Source organism: Typha angustifolia, chromosome 12, assembly GCF_048772165.1.
Source record: "Typha angustifolia cultivar Huaian chromosome 12, ASM4877216v1, whole genome shotgun sequence".
Taxonomy (NCBI): domain Eukaryota; kingdom Viridiplantae; phylum Streptophyta; class Magnoliopsida; order Poales; family Typhaceae; genus Typha; species Typha angustifolia.
Window position 1 is genome coordinate 3839800 of NC_133250.1, and position 22640 is coordinate 3862439.

At 37.4% G+C, this 22640-nt stretch overlaps 1 protein-coding gene across 1 annotated transcript; it reads right to left on the reverse strand.

Annotated features, from left to right (window-relative positions):
- Positions 1-1779: 1779 nt before the first annotated feature.
- LOC140772023 (protein YIP4b-like) lies at positions 1780-22338 on the reverse strand. Its single transcript, XM_073113898.1, has 3 exons — positions 21716-22338; positions 2473-2547; positions 1780-2367 (listed from the first exon to the last, which is right to left on the reverse strand). Exons 1-3 carry the CDS (start codon positions 22205-22207, stop codon positions 2107-2109), a joined length of 828 nt encoding a protein of 275 aa, XP_072969999.1. The 5' UTR covers positions 22208-22338; the 3' UTR covers positions 1780-2106.
- Between the last annotated feature and the right edge of the window lie 302 nt (positions 22339-22640).

Here is a 22640-nt window from a genome sequence, read left to right on the forward strand (position 1 = left end):
ACTTCTCCCCCTTCACACTAAAAAGTAAACCTAGCATCTATCTAGCTATTGGAGGGTTATCAAGCTAGGATCTAATTGACCTTCAGCCACTCTTTGGTTGATATTTTAAGATCTAATTGTCCAAATCCTGTGATCTTTGGAAATATCTCTCAAAGAGAAAAAACATATCCAAAATTTAGGAGGATCCGTCAATTAGATTGTTCGTAGATCTCTTTGGAAGTTACAAGATTCATCGAGTCCAGAACCGTTGCGAATAAGATCAAATCAATTCGTGATAATTTGATAGTATTCTATGTATTATTTGACTCTCTTATAATTTACAGGTTAAATTATTTGACTCTCTTATAATTTACTGGTTATCAAGCTAGGATCTAATTGACCTTCAGCCACTCTTTGGTTGATATTTTAAGATCTAATCGTCCAAATCCTGTGATCTTTGGAAATATCTCTCAAAGAGAAAAAACATATCCAAAATTTAGGAGGATCCGTCAATTAGATTGTTCGCAGATCTCTTTGGAAGTTACAAGATTCATCGAGTCCAGAACCGTTGCGAATAATTCGTGATAATTTGATAGTATTCTATGTATTATTTGACTCTCTTATAATTTACAGGTTAAATCTTTAAATTTCTATCTTTAGTGAAATTTTGTTTAATTTAACTTAGTTCAGCTTGAATAGTTATTGGTTGGCTAACTTGGCTTGGCATATTAAAATTTGAAATTGGTAAGAATCCTATTTTTATTTTGATAATTTGTTATTACTTATATTATTAGAGGTGTATTGTATTTGTTGTTTTATTTACAGCTTAATTTTTCTTCATTTTTAATTTTAGTAAAGTTTTATTTAATTTAACTATTAAGCTTAATTCAGCTTAACTAGTTTTTGGCTCCGACTTAACTGAGTAGGTTTGATTCATGACCTCAGCTCAAGCTCGGTCTCGCTTAGCTCGAGCTTAAGCCGAGCTGATTTTTAAAGTAGGCTCGAAATTATTCTCGAGGCAAGCTAAAGCTGGATTCGACTTATTCAAGCTCAACTCATTTACACCCATAAGTGGAGCCAACCTTAGGAAAGCTTTCTAGGTGACTCTGATCAAGGACGAGGGTGGTTAAGAGGTGGATAAGGCTGATAAACCAACTAGAACAAGTGACAATTAGGTGGTGGCGGTGATAATGGTGGCAGCGAGGTGGTAATACTGCTAGTGAGTAGTAGAGTTAGTCAAACTAACAAAAGAGGTAGAAGGTTGCCAATCCTAAAGGACTAGGAGGAATGGCGGTTGAACGTGGCTAAAACCCTAAAGTTGGGGTTTGGTAAGATGAATCGTACAAGCAAAAGAGAGGGAGAGAGAATTAAGGCTAAGGGAAATCATTTAATACTTGCATAACCCTTGAATGCGCTACTCTCTACATACTTATAAAAGCTAACCTGTCTCTAATTCAGACTTAACTATACTTAGATAATTGAACAAGTCATAATCTACTAGGACTATTACTCAAGCAATTAAAGAAAATAGTCCAAATCACATCAATTTAATAATAAGATTATAATAAGTAAAATTAATTCTCTTATTTACGGTGTAAATAATATAAATAATACTAGAGATAAGATTCATCAAATATTAGGTTTCAACATTCTATCACCTTTAAAAAGGTTTCATCCTTAAAACTAAGTGAAAATTAGAGATGTTAGCATTTATTTAATTTATTTAATGGATATCACACTTATATTACAAACAGGAAAGAAAGAAAGGAGCGCAGAAATGAAAGAATATTGAGCCCAATGAACAATATAAACTGTTAAAAGGAAATTAATCAATGTTAGAAAAACAGCACGCATTATGATACAAGAGAAATATGACAACTTACAACTCCCTTACAACTCCAATCTGATTAGATAAAACCAAAATTAGACATTTACATGAATATATCCATTTCCAATCACATTTTACAGCCTCGTGAAGAATATAGAGTAAACTACAATAATTAGCAAGAAAAAAAACTCAATTACATGGCACTCCCAATTTATCTGTCGTGTGTCTCGCTGGCCCAATAAAAGAGTTCCATATGATCAAGATTACTGTATAACCAGGATATTTTACATGGTGGTGCCTTAGTCTATTGCAATGATCAGAAAGCCAACAGATATATACATGAGGAAAACAGGATATAGGGCTAAGGCCTTTCTCCTGGGATTGACAGCTGCACTCATGAATGGATATGCAGCCCAAGAGCTCCATGCCAATGTTATGCTAACCACAACAATTTTCAGCACGACATTGTCCTTCAGCATGCAGATTAGAGCCCCAATGTCAAGAGGAAATAGGCAGTATCCAAGAAGACTGAGGCTCTGAAAGAAGATGATGTGTCCACCCTACAATACATAAGACAGAAAATTCATGGAAAGGTGTTATGCAGAATTTAAAAGGAGAAAACAAGCAAGAATATCATATCCATGTAAACTAAGAATGATAATTACCAGAAGTAGCACATTCAAGGTGAGTATTATAGCACCAGCTGCAAGGACCGCGAATGCAACAGCAAACACTTCAGACTGAATTATTTCAAAACAAGAGCATATAAATTAGATATAAGATATCACGAGTACTGTAACCCATTTTAATCCAAAAAATAAAATAAAACAAAAAATGTCAAAAGTACTGTTATTAAGCTCTAGGTTAACACCTAAAAGTATACACCATAAAAAGAGCACCATCATAAGGAGACTTCAAGATACACATGATTTATATCCTGTCTCAATAGATAGAATTTATCGAAGGATAATGGGTTGTAAAAATCACCATTTCTACAAAAATATTTTACTGCAAAATACAAAGGATGTATAACAGTCCTTCCAAACACACTAAACTATAGTAAGTTCTATAATCAAGCCATCTTCATGATCAACTAAAGTATAGAGTCCAAGGCCACAATTCTGCCTACTTAAAACTTGACTTCAAATATAGAAGTCTAACAAGTCTCTGACATCAGATATTAGTTGTCTATTAAATTTTAAAGTATCTCCATTCATTTTACCATAGCAGAATTGTAGAGCAGAACCATAGTATGAACTGTTCATACAACAGTAATCAAGATGAAAAAACAGGAGCTTTAGTTTGTTAGGCTTCAGAAAGATTAATGATTAGCTTCATCATATCTAAAAGTTTTATTAAGAGTTGAGCTAATTTTCTTATAAAACAAGTTACATCTTTACAACCATTCTATGAAGTATGGACACAAAATACAGATACAACATGGTATGTCTACTGTCTAGGATTGCCACTAAAAAAATTAAAAACATATATATATATATATATATATATATATATATATATAATACTCAAAAACTTGCAAAAGGCCACAAAAATATTCACTAGGTACCATTAGAAAAACATCATAATATGTGTACATCAACATCTACCTGGAATCCACTTTCTTCCAAAAGCTAAATGTTAAAGCATTTCCTGTCTCGTCCTCTTCTCTCTCCTCTTTTCCACTCCCCTCTCTTCCATCTTCCTCCGAGCCAAGGGGAGTGGGAAAGAGCCAAAGGAAATGAAGTTTTGAGTTAATTTTTTAGCAATTTATCAGAATGTGTTCGAACATAGTATAGTGTTGTTCAAATGCCATATATTATCGTCTGAATGGTAGAATAAAACTCAGCCACTAAACACTGTATGATGCATGTGCGGATGGCAAGCGAATGATGGATGGACTTTTAGCTGTTGTTCGAAAGGCGTCTAAATGCTGGAATGCAAATCAAGGCTTCTATTAAGGGCGTTCATATGTGATTGCAAGCGTTCAAGTGCTTGCATAGTCTTGATATGGATCAGAGGAGCATTTGGGAGTTTTGGGTCATCCATCACCTAGGATCTCTTCACACTATAAAAGGGAAAATTCGGGGTTTCACAATTAAGCTCACACCCAAAGAAAACCCTAGAAGCCACCAAGAAGAGTGAGGAGATCCATCACACATCCAAGGTCAATTAAACACAGAAGCATGATTGAAAAAGACCTTAGCAGAGCTGAATCTTTATCTACCTTTGCAAAGGAGGGATTGGAGTCAGAGAACACACCAACGGGAGGAGTTAATCCATTGATCATAGGTGTTTAGTGGGCAAGTGAGAGGCTTCAACCTCATAGCCAAAGGTGTCTAGCAGCAAGGAGGTGAGTAGTCTTGCATCTATGTTTACCTTGCAGAAGATTGATCCAGTTTTAATTGGGTCTGTGGTTTTTCTCTTTGTTGTGAAAGTTTTCCTGCTTGTGTCTGTTTGATGTTTTAAGCAAGTTGTCTTTTAATGTTTACCTTTTTAGTGGATAATGCTGTAGGGTGTTATATCTCTATTAGCTAGCTTTGCTTGTTAAGTGTGCTATTAATCTGCATAAAGATCTACCTAACAAGTAGTATGGCATAGGTTAATTCATTTTATTCTCAAATATGTTGTAGCTCAGCCAAGATCTCTTCAACAAAGCTTCAAAAGTAGAAATGATCTCAATAATGTAATGAACCTCCTCTCTTCTCTTTGGCTCCTAAGGTTTTATTCGAGGAGGAGCTCAGCAACAATATCCCAAGGCATCACTTTTATAACTAGACGATATCACAAAATTTGGGTGGCTAAAGGTCCAAAAGGTCCTTCCAACCCCTCTCAAAACTAAGTCGGCATATCAATGCCCACACAATCATTTGAACGCCCCCAAGAGATCTTTTAGGGTTTATGGGCTGACAGTTGAACACACTCCAAACGAACTTCAGAAGGTAGCCATCCTCCATCTGTTGTTTATTTGTCATCTGCATGCTTATTGAATAGTGGTCACGGACTTTTAAAATACTAAGGTTTCATGCCAGCATATTGTTCTGGCATTCAAACAGGCCATGAATCATTCAAACAGGTTCTGCCTAATGGCTAAACTTAAGCCCTATTTGTTTTGGGTTTAGGGTAACCAAACACTAAAATAACTTTATTTTTCTTAATCAAGTTCGGTCCTCAAAAGATAATTAAATAATAATATATAAATTTTATTATTCTTTTAATTTGACTCTATACTCTTGACATGACTTACATCTATCAATATAATATTCTGTCAATCTTATCTCTTATCTCTTCTCTCCTCTCTCTCCTCTCTCTTTCAAAATACTCAAATATTTATATTATAAATATTATGTCCTCATATACTGAGAACTTTAAAAATAATATAAAAATTACAGAAAAATAGTATAAATAATTTGAGTAGATAAAATCAAGGTTCCTAGTATTGATATCGGGATCGACCGTTCGGAAAAATGATACGTATCGGCCGCACCGACCGTTTGTATCAGATCGAACTATTTTTTAATTATATAAAATTCTAAATATTATTTAAAAATGTAGAAACATTTAGAAAAAATAACAAAAAAGTAAGAAAACAAAAATTACTCATATATGAAGTCTAAAAACTGAAAAAATATATTAACTTACTCAAAATTTAAAATTTTAATAAATACTGAATTGGTTTTCGTAAATTTCTATGGTCTTTATCTTCATAATCACCATAAGTTTGTAAATAATGATGCCTAGGACCTGATATTCCAAAAAGTGATTCCATCATACTAGTCATATTGTATGAATCTTATTGTGTAATTTGCATCTGAGGAGGATAATAACCACATATGGATTTTGTGTTTGAGAATACTGAGAATACAGAGGATAATAACTAGTATATGGATCTTGTGATGGCTCCAAACAATAAATACTCAATGTACCATAATCATAGAAAGTAATATTCTTATGATGACATTGCTGATATATATATATATATACATCTTCAGTTTCTCTGTCTTTAATCCTTATGCCTCCTTGATTTTCTTTAACAAATATAGATGGGACAATCTCACTACCAGGTGTATTATCAAGATTATCACTAGTACTGGTAAATATACTATCTTTCACTACTGAACGATTTGTACCAGCCTCTGACCTCGTTGTGGTCTTCCCTAATATCTCATCTAACCATGGGTTTTCTCTGTCATCTAATAATATGTTTTCTATTTCTTTGATCCATAGATTCAAAGGGTCTTCTTCATCAAAAATATGATTTAAATTAATTCGTTGTCCATTTTCTACCTTTCTTCTTAAATTTCTCTCCCTTAATTTCATATTATAATGACAAAAACTAACTTCTACAATCTTTCCAATGTCAATCGATTGCATGTTTTTGTTTGAATTTAAGAGAAAGTAGTCCAATTTCTTTCATAAGTTGACTTAAAATCTTTTTTGCTATTGGCGACAAATTTAATGCCTCCTCCCATCCATAAATAGACTATCATTCAACTGGAGTGGTATGAAATATAGCTACAGCATCTTTAGCAATACTGAATTGCCCAGCTCTCAATCTATCTCTATCTGAAATCAAAAATTTATTATTACATACTAATTATATTGAAAATTAAAAATATATTATTGCATTGAGTTATTACCTAAATTGGGTTAGTCAATTTAGGTAAGACCTTATCAATTAAGATCCTATTAGAAAATGAATTCCTATTAGAATCTCAATTGATAATTATGGTAAACTTATATGTAGGGGATGTCCAAATTGATTTATTACCTAAATTGGGTTAGTCAATTTAGATAAGATGATCAATTAGAGTCTTATTAGGAAATAAGTTCCTATTAGAATCAGCTAGAATCAAATAACCTATTTAAGGGTTATTGCATGAGAAACAAGGAACAATTTGGAATAAGATTTATTTGAAATCTCTTATTTTCTCTCCTGTGGTCTTCTTTTTTCTTCTTCTTCTTCTTTCTCTCTCTCTTTCTTTCTCTCCCTTTCTCCTACTCTGTCTTAAGATTCTTCTCTAATCTCTTCTACTTCCTCTCTAAACCTCTCTCCTTCAATTTCTACTTTTTTTTTGGTTACTACTGTTGTCCAGAAGATTCTAGTAGTGAAACATAATCTTTAGGTGCCCAAACGTGAAGAGAACTTGGTTTTAAAGTAAAAACACTACTATTCCATTTATTAGTAAACCTAAACTCTAAAGTCTTTTCTTACACCATATTTTAGGCCTTTCTACTATCAACGTATCTATTTGAGAGTTAAGGAAGCTACTGCCTTATCTGAGTGGTTTTCTCTCCTTCTATCCAATAGTGATCATTTTAATCAATTAACTTCTTATCAATTATTGCTTACTATATTTTACTTTAGTTACTTGTTTGGGTCAATTGTTCTCCAAAACATTGCATTCATACTAGATTTGCATCAGATATCTTCCAAGAGTGAAGTGGTCCTATAACACCGCATACCATCATTCTATTTAGATGACACCTTTTGAGGTGGTGTACGAACGAACGGCACCGACGTTGTAGACATATGATAGAGCGGTGGTAGCAGATCAATCGGAAGTGGACTTAGAGTTTATTGGTAGGGATGAGACATTGAGGAGATTAAAGGAGCATCTCATAGCAGCTCAAAACCGCATAAAATAGGTTTATGATAGAGAACATCATGAGCAAGAGTTTGCTATGGACGATTTGATTTATGTACGAGCACAATCTTATCGGCAGATTACCATAAGGCCCGTAACGAACCAAAATCTATCTTTTCGGTATTTTGGACCCTATAGGGTCAAGGTGAGGGTTAGGCTTGTTGCATATTTATTGGACTTACCCGAGGGGCCACGAGTTCATCAGGTGTTCCATGTATCAGTTTTAAATTGGACCTGATATAATTGTGGGAACTGACTTGCCCGGGCCGGTTGTAGAACAGGAGGTTAATGAGCCTATTCGGATCTTAGGCAAGCGTAGGTGACGACATAATGAGCGCTTAGAGACAGACGTTTTGGTGGAGTGGATGGGTCAGCCCACTGACAAGGCAACATGGGAGCTAGAGGTTGACTTAATGGATCGTTTTCCTCACTTTGCACCTTGAGGACAAGATGAGAGAAGCATAGTAGATCGCTGCGATTCTTGATTTAGATGCATAGTGAAACCGTTTTAATTTGTATTAGTTTCTATTTATGGTTTAGAAAAATAAAATAGCTTTTGGCCAATGCATTTGAACGCGATAGTTCGAACGCCTAATTGAGAACGCGTTTTAGCCGTTCAAACACGATCAAGTGCATTTGACCGCAAGACGAGTAAGTTGAATTGTAATAGGATTTATTTAGGGTTTTTAGATGTTTGGTTAACCTGTATATATGTGGAAAAGCAGCATCTTTAGATTATTAATTATTGTAGACTTGAGTCATCTTCTCCCTCCTTCCTCTCCCTTGTGTATCCAACCCAAGTTCTCATCTACTGTCATGGTTAATCCTCTGTCGCTTCTCCCTTCTCTTTCTAGCCACCAGCTATATCTGGAAGCTCATTTCTCCCACCTCATCTAATTCCAAATACTAATCCATCTACCATACCATAATCATCTTTCATAATCCTAACCACATATTCTACATCCATCCTGCTATTTGTTGACCTTCGGTCATTATTTCATACTTAACTTTCGATCTACTTATTTGATCGTCATGATTCCAATTGCATTGGATTGATCCAACAGTTAGATCGATTCTAGTTACCTTCACAAATTCCATATTGATTTCTATCCAGAATTATCAAATCTCAGATCAATCCAACTGTTAGATCGATTCCAGTTACCTTCACAAGTTCCATACTGATTTCTATCCAGAATTACCAAAAGCGATCGTAACAATGTTTATAGTGCAACAAGAAGTTCACCCTGAGACACCGTTCGTTGTGCACGGTCGATCAATACGGCAATGCTGATTGATGGAGACTAAGGAGACACACCAAGGAGGTGTAACTGATGATTTGGCTCTTCTTCCACCAGGGTTTTTGGGCCTCTTTGAGGAGCTGAAGACTACCACCAGAGCTTAAAGGAGGTTCTATTGGAGTGGCTTGGATAGATCACCGATGAGGTGACGTAAGAGATGGAGGATGACGTGATGGATTATTTTCCTCATTTTGCACCTTGAGGACAAGGTGAGAAAAACTTGATGGATTATTGTGGTTCTTGATTAAGATACAGATTATACATGATCAAACCGCTCCAAATTGTATCATTTTGTCTTTCTATTAAAAAAATAAAATGATTTCTAGTGGGTGCGCTTGAACGCGACCGAAGTGTATTCGAACGCGGTGTTCAAAAGTTTGAATTGTGTTCACATATCCAAAGGCTTGTTTTTGGTCGTTCGAATATAGGCGAGGGGCATTCGAACGCACATCGATTACTTTGTTTCGTATTAGAATATTTTTAGGGTTTTTGGATGATTGGCTAACCTTCAAATATGTGAAAAAGTAGTCATCTTTGCATTATTGATTACTAAACTTTGTAGTGCATCTAGGCTTGAGCCAATCTTTTCCCTCTTACTTCCTCTCAATATCCAACCTAAGCTTCCTTCTACGGCCGAGGATAATCCTCCGTCGCTTCTCTCTCCTCGTTCTAGCAACCAGTCATACTTGAAAGCTCTATCTCCTACCTCATCTTATTCAAGATACTAATTCATCCACCATAGCCTTCATCATCTCCCATAACCCTAACCACATCATCCACGTCCATCTCGCCATCCTTGACCTTTGGTTACTATTTCCTTCATAACTTTAAATCTACCTGTCCGATCGACAAAATTCTGGTTGCGTTGATTTTCTAACCTCCGAAGGAACAAAATATCTAAATCTCAAATCGTTCCAACTGTTGAATCAACCTCTATTTAATTTGAAAGTTGTGTATTTAGATCGACCCAAATTAGCAACTTGAATAGACAATCATCATCCTCAAAGGCGATTGTAACACAAAGCATTATATTTAGTCTATTCTTTTAGATCTCGTTTATTTTAGGAATAAGGTCAATTCTAAAATATGTATTCCTTTTTGTTATTTCCATAGTGAGATCTTTATTCAAGAAATGGTTATTCTTATGTCCACTTATATTCTAGAAGAAGGATATAATAATTACTTTTGATGTGATATAAAAAAATAAATAAAAATAAGTGTTATTTTTTATGAAATTACTATGAATACCTTTTAATATGATATAAAGTAGATTGATGAAATAGATATCAAGAGTAATTTAGTAATTGGGTTAGTATGTGGTATAAGATGTAATTATAATTTTAATGAATAGTATCTATATTATAAAATTGAGTTATTATGATGTTTAGCTATTATTCTGGAATAAAAAATTGTAATCTAGAATAAGAAAAAAGTTATTTGAAGGAGGCTTAGGTTTCAGTAGGATTAGAATATGATTAGGCATGAAATAGAGATTTCCATTAGAGCCATGTAAAAAGATATTTAATTTTGTAATTAAAAGAATATTGTTATGAAATATTTATTTCCAATAGGTACAATGTCGATCACTCTTAGAAGATCTCAATCTGATAGGCAAAGTGCAAACCAAGAGGATACTTAGAATTCGAGGTGACTTCAGAGTCTTGAGTCTATGGCAAGAGCAATGGAGAATCACTCATAATACAGAAGAGCGTGTGGCTCAAGAGAGAGCACAACAAACATAGAGTAATCCGTAGCAATTAAGAAAACTTGGGCACTCTTTTAAGCACTCATGGTCTAGTAGAAGCAACGACATGGATCTTGGAGTTGGAAAAGATATTTAGTGTCCATGAAAGGAGAAGCTGACCATTGGTGGAGAATGATAAAAAGGGCAAGAAGTGAATATGTATCCTCAACTTCCTATACACCAACACATTAAATATTACCCAAAAGTTCCCTGGACTCTTACAAGTCTTAACAATAAACTATGCTTCTTTAACTCTCCCTCCTTAGGAAGTTGAAAGGAGAAGCTGACCATTGGTGGAGAATGTTAAAAAGGGCAATAAGTGAATATATATCCTCAACTTCCTATACACCAACACATTAAATATTACCCAAAAGTTCCGAGGACTCTTACATTAACAATAAACTATGCTTCTTTAACTCTCTCTCTCTCTCTCTCTGATGGGTGGGGTTTGGGTATTGTATGGCATGGCCTCAAATTTAGCTTGCAATACTAGGTAATGATCCAAAAGAAACCTCATCCAAGATTGTTAAACATCTCAAACACAGATTTGGAAGGCAGTGATAAAAAAGGAAATGGATGGAAGGCATCCTCTCCTTGGGTTGGGTGACTACATTTTAAGAGTCTCAAGTTGGCTAGAAATGGATTGATTTAATTCAGGGTTTCAAATATCAACAATGGAATATGGATCAGCCGCCTAAAAACGATACTTATTGGTCATATCGACATTATCGATCATACTTAAAATATATCTATACATATATACTAGTATACCACTTTCTCAATCTCTCTCTCTCTCTTCTCTCTTCCTATCTCTCTCACAGACAATAAAAAAAATCCCAATTACCCTCTCCATCTCTCCCTCTAATGCGATCCCAACAACTCTAATACCACTAATGATGCGACCTAGATAGCTCTAACACCAATTGTTACAACCAAAGCGTCACTGGATGGGCTGCCCTTCTACATACACGTGCCTAAAAGTAGTGTCCAAACTAACTCTCTCGGGGTAGGAGAAACTCAACTCCGTCTAGTTTGAGGGCGGCTTTGATAGAACTCCAAGAGGTCCAAATCTATCTACTAAAGCTCTTCACCCAAGATCCATATGCTATCAATCTCTAGGTAGTCTCTCCATCGGACCAAGAATTAGTGAACTCATCCATCAGCATCAGATTTTACCTATTCATCCAAAATAGCATCTATTTTTAATTTTTAAATAGATAGAAGAAGGAAAATGGCAAGGTTAAAAATATACATATCTGAGGTAGTAGTTGTATCTGATAAGACTATGAAACGATTCCTTCAAGATCCGAATTTATTGCAGAAAGTAGTCCGCGCAACCAAGGAAAAATATTCATCAAATATTTTCCCGTAGTCAAAAAATTATGAAACCCAGTGGAATCAATCCGTAACTTCCTAATCTACATCTACGTTTTTCGTATTTACGCTCTTCACAAATTCGAACTGCAATAGGGACAAAATTACGCTTTAGTGCGAATAATGGTGGTGGTGACGAGTGAAATAGATATTAGGGTTATAAATAATAATGGAGATGAGGGTAGATTGTCGATGTAGTTTAAGTGATAAAGACGAAGGGGAAGAAGTGATCGAGATCCCAAAAAAGGAGGACTCGACAGACAAGGGAGATTAGAAGTTAGGAGAAACCTTGCCAACGGTAGTGGTGGTAGGTTATTGAAGAGAGAGGAGGAAGATTAGGGTAGAGAAGATTGCAAACTTGATGCAGGCATTCACAAATGCGTTCGAACGCACCCACGACTGCATTCGAACGCGACTTACAAAAAATTTATTATAATGAAAACAAATAACTAATGCAATAAAAAAAGACCCTAACTAAATGTATCAGCCCACCACACTTCCCCCGCCTTGTCCTCAAGGTAAAAAGTCGGGAAAACGCTCCAAAATATACGTCTCCAACTCCCATGTCGCCTCATCAGATAGCTTGCCAAGCCACTCGACTAGAATCTCCTCTCTAATCTGGTACCATATCATTGTCGGTGCCTAGCAAGTACATGAACTGGCTCTACGATCTCTGTCTCCTCCTATGGCTCCGATAGAACTAATTCAACGATCTCATGATCTCCAATCCGCTCTCTTAGCAATGAAACATGGAAGACAGGATGCACACTTAACCCTTCCGGCAGCTCCAAACGATATGCAACCGGACCAATAAACTCTTAACAACTAAAATAGACCGAAGTAGCAATGTGCTAACTTCTGGTTTCACATCAGACGCAAGGTCACCTGTCGATACGGTTGCACCCTCACAAACACCCAACTGCCAATGTCGAACTCCTGCTCCCTATGACTGCGATCATAAACTTGCTTCATGCGGTTTTGAGCAAGTAATGTCTCTATCCATCAAAACTAAGTCCACCTCCGTCCGATCTGCAGATGCCACTGGATCATAAGCATGTAATGTCGGAGCCATGCGCCCATATATCACCTCGAATGGAGTCATGTCAATACTACTATTGTAAGACCACTCCATCCACGGTAAGAATTCTAACCATCGTCTCTATATCTCTTCAACAAATCACCTCAAGTACTGCTCAATGCCTCGATTGATCGCCTCGGTTTGGCCATCTGTCTGTGGATGGTAGGCCGAACTGAAGTTCAAACGAGTCCCTACAGTCTGAAAAACTCCGTCCAAAAATCGCTCATAAATACACGATCACAATCCGAGACAATCGTGCATGACATGCCGTGTAACCATATAACATCTCTAACAAAAATTTCAACCACTAACTTGACTGAAAATGGATATGAGAATGTCAAAAAGTGCGTATATTTGCTCAATCTGTCAACGACCACAAAAATAACTGAATAACCACGTACCAGCGAAAGACCTCCATAAAATCTATAGAATTGTCTTCCCAAACACGGTCTGGTATAAGTAAAGGCTGAAGTAATTCGGCCGGTTTCAATGTGGTTGCCTTAGCCCTTTGATAGATTTCGCAAGCACGGACAAAACTCCTCACATCACGCCTCAATCCTAGCCACATGCAACTCTATGATATCTTCCTATAAGTCCTTAAAACACCCTCATGACTAGCCTCTAGAGTTTGGTGGAAGTGCTCCAATAATTTCTGCCACAACTCATCATTTGCAGGCACCCAAATGCATCCGCGATCCAGCAGCAAACCGCCTTGGTTCTCCAACTCTGGATAGCGCTCCGGATCATCCATCACCTCCTACAACAATCTCAAAACATCTGAATCAGATGTACATGCATATTTCAGCTCATCAAGAAAAGGAAAAGTGGGAGAAGAATAGCCTGCAAGCTCGGCGGTATCGGGTTGGCGTGTTAATGCATCCGTCGCTCTATTTTTCATTTCTTTCTTGTATTGAATTTTATAATCATACCCCAACATTTTTGTGACCCATCTCTGCTGTGCTGGAGTATGAATATGCTGTCCCATAAAGTATAGAAGGCTCATTTGATCGGTTCGAATAATGAATTGCCTATCGATCAAATAAGGCATCCACTTTGTCACCCCATGCAGAATTGCCAACATCTCTCTCTCATAAATCGATAATTGCTGAGATTTTTATGATAAAGCCTTCCTAAGAAAGGCTATGGAATGTCCTTCTTGCATTAGTACAGCTCTTATGCCAACTCCCGACACATCACATTTCACAATGAACTCTTTAGTGAAATCCGATAACGCTAAAACAAAAGTCGTCGTCATTATTGTTTTTAATTTTTCAAAGGCTATAGTGTCTTCATCCGTCTATCTAAAAGAGTCCTTCAACAAAAAAGTGAGATGAGCAGCGATCTTGCCATACCAGGCGATGAAGCGGCGATAATATCCGAGCAGCCCTAAAAATCATTTTAATTCGGTGGTAGTAGTAGGAATAGGCCAAGCGGTCATGCATGCAACCTTTTGAGGATCCGCTGCTACACCATTCGTTGAAATGATTTGGCCTAAATACTCCACTTTTGATACTCCCTATAAGCATTTAGATTTCATAATCTTCAATTGGTTTTGCTTCAACAAATTCAGCACATCCTCCATATGCCGCCAATGCTCCAATTCATTCCTGCTATACATCAAAATGTCGTCAAAAAATACCAAGACATACCTTCATAATAGAGGCCGAAATATATCATTCATAAGGCCTTGAAAGGTAGCTGGAGCATTGGTAAGACCAAAAGGCATCACCCGGAACTCATAATGCCCGTCCGAAGTCCGAAATGCAGTTTTGTGCACATCCGTCGGGTGAACTCTAATTTGATGATACCCAGCTCTCAAGTCAAGCTTACAAAATATAGACGCCCATACAAGCTCATCCAGCAACTCTTCGATAACCGGAATAGGATATCGATTTTTGACGGTAATAGCGTTTAGTACTCAATAGTCGACACAAAAACGCAATGTCCCATCCTTTTTTCGCACCAATAGCATGAGAGATGAGTATGAGCTATGACTTGGTTGAATGAGGCCTTGCTCCAACATCTCGACAACCATCTTTAAGATAACTTCTTTTTGCACATGTGGATACCGATCTGGCCTCACGTTCGCTGGTACAGCCCCAGGTACAATCTCTATACGATGGTCCGCCGTTCTCCTTAATGGCAACTCCTGTGGCTTCTCAAATAGTCCAGAAAAGTTATCTAATAAATTAGACAATTCAATAGTAGCACCTGAACTCGTTTGAGGCTCTACTACTGGTCCTAATTGAAGAAGATAGGCTAAATCATACGCACAAGGCAGCCCCACCATAGGCTGCATTGTAGGAATCAGCGAAGACCGAACACTATCAAGCCGCACATCTTTGTTTCCTTGTTTAAATTTCATCCACATGCTCCGAAAATCAAATGTGACGGATCCCAAACTCTATAACCACTAAGTACCAAGGACAATGTCTGCTCCTCGCAGCGCTAACGGATATAAGTTCATAATGATGTCGTGTCCTTGTACCCGTATACCGACCCGGCAACACAAGCTCTCCACCCTAAGCTTTGTGTCGTCTCTAATAGCAACATCAATAGTAGTACCTGAGCTCGTTTGAAGCTCCTCTCCTGCTGGTCCTAACTGAAGAAGATAAGTCAAATCATATGCACAAGGTAGCCCCACCATAGGCTCCATCGCAGGAATCGGCGAAAACCGAACACCATCAAGCTGCACATCTTTATTTACTTGTTTAAATTTCATCCATATACTCTGGAAATCAAATGTGATGGATCCCAAACTCTGTAACCACTAAGTATCAAGGACAATATCCGCTCCTCACAGTAACGGATATAAGTCCATAATGATGTCGTGTCCTTGTACCTGTATACCGACCCGGCGACACAAGCTCTCCGCCCTAAGCTTTGTGCCGTCTCCAATAGCAACGTTAAATCCCGTGATCGGTTTGGCATCAAAACCCAATCTCATCACTAACCTCTCGTCTAGAAAGTTATGTGTACTCCCCGAATCGATGAGGATGTGCACACAATGCTTTCTAACGAATCTGTCTAACCGTAACGTCCTCGGTGCGAAAGTATTCGAATATACATGCATCAATATTTCAGCTTGAATATCTTCCTCCATGCCGTCCTCAACGGCCTCCTCATGGACCTCCTCTAGACACTATCATCAACAACCTCATCATCCTCCTCAAGACCGTCGATAAGCATCACACTCCCGATCGGTTTAGAACACCGATGACCGGGGCTGAAACACTCATCACATTGAAAGCAAAAGTCCTTTGCTCTTCGCTCCACCTAGGCAGGTGTGAGAGTTCGAACGGGGGATCTTGTGCCTCCTCTAACATCAGAAGGTCTCAAAGGTAGTCGTGGTCTAATACTCGTAGCCACTGTTTTTGAACGCGCAAAATTTTCGGCCGGCGTTCTAGGTGCAAATCGCCCTCGGTTACCCCAATTGGTTTTTGCTGCCATCTTTAGAGCCTTATGCTTTTGTTCCATTCTCACGGCCTTCTTAAAGGCCTCCTCAAGAGTAGTAGGACAAAGAGCACGAACATCTGCTTGTATCTCATCTCGTAGCCCTAAAATAAATATGCTCATCAATGTCTGTTCGGGCCAAGGTTGCTCACAACGACTACTAGCTCTTTCAAACTCAGCTTAGTACTCTAATACAGTCGTCCTCTGAACCATCTTGCTTAATGTGGCAGCAAAATCTTCATATGCCGCTGTCCTAAATCTGCGTGTAATCCTCCTACAAAAATCAGCCCATCCGATAAATCCACCACCACGATTAACCGATCTATACTAATACAATGTCGTTCCTTAAAGGTGAAAACTTGCAATCTGGACCTTTGCATCTTCCGCTGTACCTTAATAATCAAAATATTGTTCAACTTGAAACACCAAATCTGTTGGATCACCACCTTGGAATTTTGGAAAGTCTAAGCATGTGGTTCTCCCTCGAATAGCGTTGTCGAGTTCGTGAAAAATTCTTGGTTCAGGTCTAAACCTTTGTGCATGTTGATCACCTTCTCTAAATCCTCGAGCACGTCCATCGCCATCTCCAAAGGGATCAACCTCATCCTCAAAGTGCCAATCCTTCTTATAAACGAAGCGCACCGGTGCCGCATGCCTCTCAAGTTCTACCACCGCCGGTCTTGGGTTTTGTAACGGAGATGGGGAATGATGTGTAGGCATAGATAAGAGGGGATCATTGATACTCACATGATGCACCTAAACCTGTGGGTAGGCATAGGTAAGAGGGGATCATTGACACTCACATGACGCACCTAGACCTGTGGCTATCGGTTCGATAAGCTCCCACCGCTGGTCCTTCTTAAAGCTCCGATCGTCGTCGAAGAGATGACGAACCCAATCGGTTCATGACATATTTCTTAAAATCATTATGATCCTTTTGAATTACGTCAACTCTATGCAGCAATGTTTAGAACATACCCCTAAGTTCATCCGCCAAGCTCATATTCACACCCATGAACATTGGTTGACTCGGTCCTACTGTGGTCGCTCCAAAGGAATCGACCTCACGGTTACGGTCATCATAGATTGAGTCTTCTCTTGTCGGTGTGCTCTCCATAGATCTTCTTGTCGATGTCATCTTTCTTGTTTCAACAATTAATGGAGGTCTGAAGTTCGCCTACCCTGATACCAAATTGATGGATTCTACATACCAAAGATAGGCTACGCAATGATTCCTTCAAGATCTGGATGTATTATAGGAATCAGTTCGTACAACCGTGAGAAAATATTCGTCAAATATTCTCCGGTAGTCAGAAAATTACGAAACCAATTGGGTTAGATTCATAAGTTCCTGATCTACAACTTTTGTATGCCTTTCGCAGATTCGAACTACAACTGGGATAAAAATATGAAATAACGTAGGTGATAATGGTGGTGACGGGTGGAGTAGATGTTAGGGTTATAAATAAGTATGGAGATAAAGGTGGATTATGGATGTGGTTAAGGGATTTAGATGAAGGGAACGAAGTGGTCGAGATCTCAAAGAAGAGGGGTGGCTCGACAGACGAGGGAGATTAGAAGTTAGGAGAAACCTTGTCAACGGTAGAGATGGAAGGATGGTGAAAAATTCTAGAGGATTTGGTTGCCATCCACATATTTATAGAGGCTAGCCAACAAGTCTTAAAATAATAAGTAACCCTAATTCTAGAGGATTCCCGCTGATCGCGTTCGAATGCGTCCGATTGTGTTCGAACACACAAAAGACGTTCTCTGTATATGTGAGCGTGATACAGGTATTCGAACTCGCCCGACCGCGTTCGAACGCACAATATGCTTTCTCTATATTTGCAAACCCGATGAAAGCGTTCACAAGGGCGTTCGCACGCGACCCCTCCTACATTCAAACGCAACCTACAGGAATTTTATTTTAATAAAAATAAACAACTAATGCAATAAGAAAAGATCCTAACTAAGTGTATCAGAAATAAAGTAGACAATCTCAAAAATCTCTAAATATTTGTTAACCTCAAATGATAACGTAATAAGCCTTTATATAGGCAAAACCTAAAAAGGACAAAACACTAGAATGCCCATAACACAAAAAGCCAAAAATCTCCTCATATCAAAATCTCTCTCTCATGACTCATCGCCCAATCAAAGCATCACTAAATGGGCTTCCCTTCTACATCTGTGTGAGTACACATGCCTAAAGAAATGTCCATACCATACCTCCAAGGAGAAAAGATAGGACCTATGTGAATCTTTTTATCTGCCTCCAAATATCCTTTTTATAATAGCATGGCTAGATAGATAGGAAAAATTAATAATGAACCACTAAGTAGTGAGATCAAAAAAATCAAACATACCTAGACTATAGGGAGTAAACTAAGTGTAGTATCCACCACAAGAGAGAGGAGATAGGAGAGGAGAAAGGGAAAAAGAGCAAATGTGAAATCTTCCATGAAAAAACTATTTCTCAAAATTTAATATTTTGCCCTCTTTTCTTTTTAGAAATCCTGTCATTTCTTTACAAAGATGAGGAGATTACATCAAATCACAAATTGATTTTATTCAGATATTTTTCTAATATAATATCTAACTAAACTATGACTTTTTTAACTTAAAAACAATCAGTTTAAAATTTATCTCAAAACAAACAAACAATCAAATATCCTAGAATTTTAGGAGTTATAACCAAATTGAACTTTCCAAAAGTAAATTAGTAATAAAAAAATAAATATAAATCTAATTCCTATCAAAGAGGCACTGAGAGAGAGGAAAGGAGGGAGAGCGCAGTGTCATCGAATCTGTCAATAGAGGAGCTCACCGGACATCTATACTAAGAACATTATGAGGGTAGATACGGTATGTAGAAACCCATTTCACTAATCTATGTAAGTCAGTTTTGGCCAAAATGAATGAAACCTATCTAAGACAGACCGGATATCTACCAGATTTTCAGGTCGAGATCCTGATCTGTTTAGCCGATCTAGATCAGGATCGACTAATTTTCAAAACTTGATTTAATTTTTAATATCCACAATAGTCCATATTAGTATAAATTCTATATCATAAACGCTGGTTGTCCCACTTCCTCCAACCCAAAGGCCCAGTTAGACTAAAATGGTAAACACAAACCTTAGCCCTATGGTTCCAAGTTTCGGCCAATCCCGAGTGGGATCGGCCCAAACGCATCTAGTGACTAGTTTCGGCCAAGTATTAGTCAATCCCACCCAATACGAGCTCTCCTTTTCTCTTCTCTCACACCATCTCTCTTCTCTTCTAATTTTTGTATTTCTTCTCTCACAAGTGTCCTATCTTTTTCATTTCTCTACTCTTTTCCTCTAGCAAGTCCCTCTCTTCTTCCTCTCTTTTCTCCAATCTATCTCTCTCTGTCTATCTCTTTCTCCTTCAATCTCTCTGACGACAGCAGAAAATCTACTGCAATAATAGAGAGTGAGATAGAGAATTAAGAGAGAGAATGGAGAGTGAGAGAGGAGGAAGAGATTAAGAGGGAGTAACAAAGAGAGAGGGAGGAAGAAATTGAGAGGGAAAGAGAATGAAGAGAGAAGAAATGAAAAAAAATCAGAGAAAAATACCTTGCAACAGTAAGAGAGAGGGAGAAAAAGAGAGAAAGAGAGAGAGGACGAGGAGGGAGATAGAAGAAATAAAAAAAATAAACTTTGCCTTATGGCAATAAAAAAGAGAAGGTAGAAAGAAGGTAGAGAGAAGAAAGAAAAGAAAATTAGAAAAAAAAATTGCCTTAAAAGAGATAAGGAGAAAGTGAAGGGAGAGTCAATTCATATTCATTCAAGTTTTGAATAAGTTAATATAATTTTTAGTTATTAGACTTCATATGTAAATAAATATTTATTTTCTTATTATTTTTCTAAACTTTTAAAAATTCTCATATTTTTAAATAATATTTAAATTTTATATAATTAAAAAATAATCTAATATGATACAAGAGGCCAATACAACCGATACCCAGTATGTATCATTTTTTCGTATAGCTGTTTCCGACTCCGATACGATATTTTGAAACCTTTTTAGAGCATCTCCAACCGAGCTCCAAAACTCCAAATTTGGAGCCCGGTGGAGCTCCAACCAAGCTCTAAATGGGGCTCCAAATTTGGAGCCCCACCATAGAAATGGAGCCGGGCTCCATTTGTCATATCAACTTTTTGAAATGCCAAAATTGCCCAATATGTGTTATATTCAATAATTTTAATTCCATTTGTATCTTTTGTTAAATAATTTAGTTAGTTAAACTGAGTATATAATTAGTTTTACTAATCAGTTTTTAACAAAAATAATACCATTGGAAAGGTCTCATCGAAACCTTTAAAATGAGTCTAATATTAAATTACTTTTGAGTTAATTTTAATTTTAATTTTTTTATTATTTATAAAAATGAGTCTAATATTAAATTATGTTTGAGTTAATTTAAATTTAAATTTTTTTATTATTTATAAAAATGAGTCTAATAAATTATGTATCCTAAAATATAATTACTCGAAATTATCCTCAATGTAAATATTAAAAATTAAAATACATTAGATATGAAATATATCAAACATGAAATATATTAAAAATGAAATACATCAAATAAAAATTATATTAAAATTTATATTCCTTCATTCTCATGGCTCTTCCATAAGTGTTCAATTAGTACATTTCGAAGCTCAAAATGAGCCTCTCTATATTGGATCTTCTTATATCGCGCAAGGAATCGTTGAAATACGTTTAATTAAAAAATTAGTAATTTAAAATTACTTCTAAAACTATTGAATATTAATCTTATTTTAAAGATCTCGATGAGAGTTTTCTAACTATATATTTTTTAATAAAAAATAATAACGCTAAGATGATCTATTAAGCAATTTAAAATAACTAATATAATAATATATATTATATTATTATTATAATATATATGGAGTGCACCGGGCTTTTGCTCTATTTTTCGCTCAATATTTAGAGCAAGCATCGGAGATGCTCTTACTTAGCCCAAAAAAGACCATTCTTTCTCAAACAAGGGTAATAAAAAGACCAAAAGCTATCCATGTTAAACAAAACACCTAATGATCTCACATGAAACGCTACAAAACACAAATTTCAGCGCTAGAAGGATTTTGATAAGCACGTGAAAAACAAAAAACTTTCTAAAAGGAATCAGCAATTTTTCCGCGCAATAATTAGCTTTATGACAAGATGAAACTAGTAGCTTCATCTTGCCGATTATACTATACAGAAGATCCATTAATAAGAATTCTGACGGTTACAGAGAGAAAAAACAAAGAATAGGATTCATCTTACCTTCTTGACGGATGCCGACCAAGAGAGTGTAAGCCCAAGGAACACGATGAAGAAGAAGGGGCCCCACAGATCCCAATCGCGGAGCGCCTTCCCAGGGTCCTCCCTAAAAGGATTGGGAAACACCACCAGCTTCAAATTGCTCACGATCCGCGATAGATCCCGTTTCACCGTGTCCCAAACGGGCTCTGTCAACGTATTGGGCGCCGATCCGAACCCATCCGACGCGATCCCAACACGAGCTGCGCTAGCAGTGGGGACAGGAGCGACGGGGATCACCGCCGGCTGCTGCGGCAGCGGCGCGGGCGAAGCGGAAGAAGACTTGGAGGGAATGAAGGTTGATGGGGATGACGTTACGGGAATGGAGGCGCGGGGAGGAGAAGAGGAGCGAGCGGGGAGGACAGTGCCGGAGGGGGCGGCGTAAATGAGGCTCTCGATCTCGTCGATATCGGACTGGGACGAAGGGTGGAGAGGAATGGTGTCGCCGTGCGACATATTTCTGGCGTATGGGCGTAGGGGGAGATGGGGTTCCGGAGAGGGTGGACCGGAGGAGGAGACGGAACAGGAGGAGATCTGAGGGATATGGAAGAGAGGTCGCGGGAGGGAGGCAGATACCGTGGTAAAGATATGCCGAGGGAGAGGGATCTTATGCAAGACAGAATGTAATAATCTTCTACGGAAGGGGGCAAAACAATCAGGCTCGTTTTAGGTTGGGTGTCAAAATAAACGGATGGCTCGGGCTCGGCTCAGTTTGGCTTGAGCCCAAGCCTTATTTTAAGGCTCGAAGACTCGGCTAAAGTATAATATTTATTTAAATTATATATATTAATATTATATATATATATTAATATTATATATATAATTATATATATATATATTTGAAGCAATGACTCTTGTCTCTACTTAATATTACTAAATCTTATACAAA

Coding starts and splice junctions, on each gene's coding strand:
- LOC140772023 (XM_073113898.1), bottom strand. CDS start 22,207: ATGTCGCACGGCGACACCATTCCTCTCCACCCTTCGTCCCAGTCCGAT. Junction 2,548..21,715: donor GGTCGGCATCCGTCAAGAAG/GTAAGATGAATC, acceptor GAAATAATTCAG/TCTGAAGTGTTTGCTGTTGC. Junction 2,368..2,472: donor CCTTGAATGTGCTACTTCTG/GTAATTATCATT, acceptor TATGTATTGTAG/GGTGGACACATCATCTTCTT.